The 4510-nt window shown below is 39.0% G+C and overlaps 1 protein-coding gene across 1 annotated transcript; it reads right to left on the reverse strand.

Moving 5' to 3' along the window:
• Positions 1-3233: 3233 nt before the first annotated feature.
• On the reverse strand, positions 3234-4205 carry LOC131606430 (lectin). The gene has a single exon (XM_058878660.1). It carries the CDS (start codon positions 4201-4203, stop codon positions 3376-3378), a length of 828 nt encoding a protein of 275 aa, XP_058734643.1. The 5' UTR covers positions 4204-4205; the 3' UTR covers positions 3234-3375.
• Between the last annotated feature and the right edge of the window lie 305 nt (positions 4206-4510).

Consider the following 4510-nt stretch of genomic DNA (forward strand, 5'->3'; position numbering starts at 1 on the left):
ATTTTCCTATAGAGCATAACCAATTCCACGATCGATTAACTATACTAGACATACAATAATCGAAGCTAACCTTTGCTCCCTTGAAAATAATATCGTTACATAATAACCAAAGGCACCAGACTGTTGCTAACCAGATTGCAACAAAAATCATTCTCTTGGACTTGCTCCTCACTTTGTCACTATGATGAAAAAAAGCCATGATTTCTTCCAACATCATATTTGACTGGTTTCCTAACCACTGCATGACTGCCTTCCAAATTGTTACAGTTAGCGGACATTCCTCAAAGAGATGGTGTTTAGATTCCAAGCCCGAGGAACAAAAGACGCAGCGTAAGTCTGTAGCGTCCGTGAGAATTCCACGAAAACTCAGCTGCAATTTTGTGGGCAGCCTGTCCAATAAAAATCTCCATCCGAACAAAGACAAATTTGACGGAGATTTTGTATCCCACAAGCGATTGATTGCTTTAGCTACTTCGAGGGACAGACTGTTGGAATTAAATTTATCGCGGATTAAATAGTAGCAGGATTTTACCTTAAACATACCGTCCTCTTCTTTTTCCCAAGCATAAGAATTTGTTTCGTGTTCCTTCATATGATGCTGATGCACAGCTAGCTTGAAATCTTCCCACAAAAAGGTGTCAATGTTGTCCCTATTTTCAACTAATGTTGCCAGGTTCCAAGTCCAATTCATGTTATTCCACTCTCTTGCCTCTGCGACTGTGTTGTGCACATTGATAGCCAGGTCGAAAATTTCAGGGAAGGCTTCCGCTAGAATTTGGTTTCCCAGCCACTTTGACAACCAGAATGGTGTTCCTCTGCCATTGTTGACACCGCAACAAACAGCTCCTGCAAAACAAATTCTGGCTGCAAATGGATTTATCGATCGTTACTAGATCCCTCCACCATATCGAATCCCTCTGAGACAGCATGCTATCCTCGCCTATTAGCACCTTCACATTAGGATTACCATATCTACTCCTAAGAATGTTTTGCCAGACATCATCTTTCTCGTTTAATATTCGTCATTTCCACTTGTTCAATAGGGCTAAGTTTTGAGCTTCAACATCCTTCACGCCAAGACCTCCCTTCTCTCTTTTGTCACAAACAGATTTATAGGACACCCAATGCACCTTTATTTTGTTCTCGCTTCCGCTCCATAAAAAGAACTTTGGATGCTTCGAATTTCTTGCACAACTTTGGAAAGGTGCTTTGTAGAAGGAGAAAGAGTAAATGGGTAAAGCATTCAGCACCGAATTAATTAACGTTACCCTACCAGCCATTGATAGATGTCTTCCCTTCCACACTGCAAGTTTTCTTGAATTGATTGATAACTCCTTTCCACATGGATAATTTCCTCGGATTATCTCCCACTAGCACACCAAGGAATTTGAAAGGTAAGATATCCTTGCTGCAGGATAGGAAAGCAGATGCTGCATTCAACATCCACTCTTGCGTATGTATTCCGTAAATCTTGCATTTTTGAAAGTTGACCTTTAAACCCGACATCATTTCAAAACCCCTTAGAATAGCCTTCATACACCACAGATTTTCACTTCCTCCTTCCGCCAAAATGATTGTGTCGTCCGCAAACTGTAATATGTTAGCTTCTTCCTCCTCATTTATCTTAAATCCTCTAAACTCACCTCTTTCCACGGCCTTCTTCATAAGACCGGTCAAAACCTCCGTAACCATCACAAATAAGAAAGGGGATAAAGGATCCCCTTGTCGAGGACCACGATCCACCTTGAAATCCTTTGTTGTGCTTCCGTTTACAATAACTGACATATGGCTGGAAAAAATGCACCCTTCCATCCATTGGTTCCATTTATCATCAAATCCCATTTTAGTAAACAAGAATCTCAATAAATTCCACTTAACCGTATCGTAGGCTTTTTCAAAATCTACTTTCAGCGCAATACAGCTCCGTCTTTCTCTTTTAGCCTGGTCCAGCACTTCATTAATAACCAGAATCTCGTCTGTTATGTGCCTTCCCGGTATGAAAGCTGTTTGGTTCTCCGATATCAAATTTCCAAGCACACTTTTAACCTTGCTGCAAGAAGTTTGGTAATAATCTTGTTAAGGCTCCCCACCAAACAAATGGGCCTGTATTCCTTCAAAGATTGAGGGTTATTAACCTTCGGGATTAGAGTGATGAAAGAAGACGTAACAACTTTGGTAAGCTTTGTTGTTCTGTGAAAGTCTGTCATGAATTTAAAGATGCGAACCTTGATAATCTCCTAATTTTGCTTAAAGAACTCGAGTGAATATCCGTCTGGGCCAGCGCTTTTATTACCATCGCAGGACCAAATTGCCTCCTTTACCTCCTCCTCCGTAAACGGCCATATCATCCATTTACTTTCGTCCATGTTGAGCTTCTTAAAGTCGATGCCTTCGGGAACGGGTCAATTCTCATTGCCTTCTTTGAAGAAATCCTCAAAATGAGATTTGACAAATCCTTTTATCTCTTCTACTCCTTCCTCAGTACCATTTTCTCCTTCTACCATAAGAATAGCATTTCTTCTATGTCTTTCTTTCAAAGAATTATGAAAGAAACGAGAATTCTTGTTACCCTCTTCTAACCACATCTGCCTTGACTTCAATTGTAACATACTTTCTTTCAAGTTTAAAGTGTTCCAAATCTCTTTTGTTACTTTGCTTCTATTACTAACCAAGTCCTCAACATTGCTTCCAAAATGATCGACCAACATATGCTATCCAATTCATTAAGATTGTCCACATTTTGGCTCACCCTAAGGTCAATCCACCCTAATACGTCGCAGTTCCAATCTCTAGTTCCAATCTCTAATCCTTTGCTTTAGCAACTTGAGCTTCGCATACAAAATGAAATCACCCCTCCCTTCCACTATCAGCTTTGACCACTCCTCCTTGATAAACGGCTTGAACAACTCGTTCTTAAACCAAGCGTTATTGAATCTAAAGGGTTCTGGACCCCAATTCTTCTTACCCGAATTGAGCCAAATAAGACTATGGTCAGAAATGTCTCTCTTCCCTACCCTTTGATCACTAACATTCCAATCATCACTAACATTCCAATCTTCAATCAAATTATTGGATAACAAGAACCTATCCAACCTGCTCATAGCCTTCCCATTTCCTTCTTAGGTTCTTTACCATAATTCTGAATAATTTGTGAGCTATGAAAACTTTTTTTTGTTGGGAGTTTTATTATCCGATCCACACACACAACTCAAATAATTAATAACAAACATTAATTAATAAACGCTTCAACAAGTAACATACATAACAACATTACAAATACTAATACTGCATATACATTTACATGCGCAGTTTATTTATAAAAACCGAATCTGTCACACATATGACTTGACACGCATGAAGACGAGAAGCTAAAAACTATGCATCTTCAGCTTGCTTAGAACCTGAAGGTCCACTCAACTCAGAATAAAAAGACCATGAAAGAACTTCATGTGCTGCATATTCTGCTCCAGTAGTAGCTGAAAAACCAATCCTCACCCACTCAGGGACAACATCCTTCAAAGGCACAACATCACTAAGAGTATAACTAGTTACATTCTCTTCCTCAAGTGAATTAGGATACGTTAAACTAACAGTTAACACATTCGTAGCAGCATTAAAAGCTATCACAACATTAGCCTTTTCACCATTCCGCAATTTCCACGGCTTAGTACTTATAGATTTGATACTGTTAACATCGATTCCAATATGTCTTTCTTTGTCGCTTGGATCCCAAGCAGCGTTATAGAAAGTGTCAAACTCAACAGCAACAGTTTGAATACTTTTATCATAATCTTTGCTATTGAAAACTCCGAGATATCCACCGCCGGTCTGCGGCTTCGTATCGACCGGTGCGATGAAGAACGTAAACCCGTCTGCAACGTTGTAACTGTTGGGTGCATCTATGACAAAAGTGAATGAAGTTATGAAATTAGCAACGTTGCCTGTTTCGCTATCCCAGATATGGATAGGTGAGGAATAGAGAGCTCTTCCAACAGTGTTCTTTACTGCCTTGGTGAGGGTTAACTTCTCTTTTGTGGTATAGCCATCTCCTTGGAAGATTAGGTTTTTCTGGTCTGGGGAAAACTTGGTGATCAGAAAAGAAGTGGTTTCGGTTGAGTTCACCTTGAAGAAAAGGAGAGTTGTTAAGAGAATGGAGAGAAATATGGCATAGAATGAGATCATTTGGGTTTGAATGGAAGCCATTATTATTGGTAATAATTGCATGCATGCATGATACTTGTTTATATAATGGTGATGACTCATTCTTACGTGTCTTTATAGTGCCTTATAGTGAAACACATATACAAAACCATGTCCTATCATTTTCTACGCGTCCTTCGAATCTTGTTTGAAGATAAAAATATTGTCTTTTGTTTAACTAGTTTATTTATTTATTGCTATATATTTTTAATGTTATAACTAGTGTAATTCTTTCTAGGTTGTTTGTGGTAAGATCAAGGTTACTGTGTGTGTCCTGTACGATAATATCACAAAAAAGAGTATGACTCAT

This window comes from Vicia villosa, linkage group LG5, assembly GCF_029867415.1.
Source record: "Vicia villosa cultivar HV-30 ecotype Madison, WI linkage group LG5, Vvil1.0, whole genome shotgun sequence".
NCBI classification, from domain to species: Eukaryota; Viridiplantae; Streptophyta; class Magnoliopsida; order Fabales; family Fabaceae; genus Vicia; species Vicia villosa.

Excerpts from the sequence above, each read along its gene's own strand:
- LOC131606430 (XM_058878660.1), bottom strand. The coding sequence starts at position 4,203 with ATGGCTTCCATTCAAACCCAAATGATCTCATTCTATGCCATATTTCTC.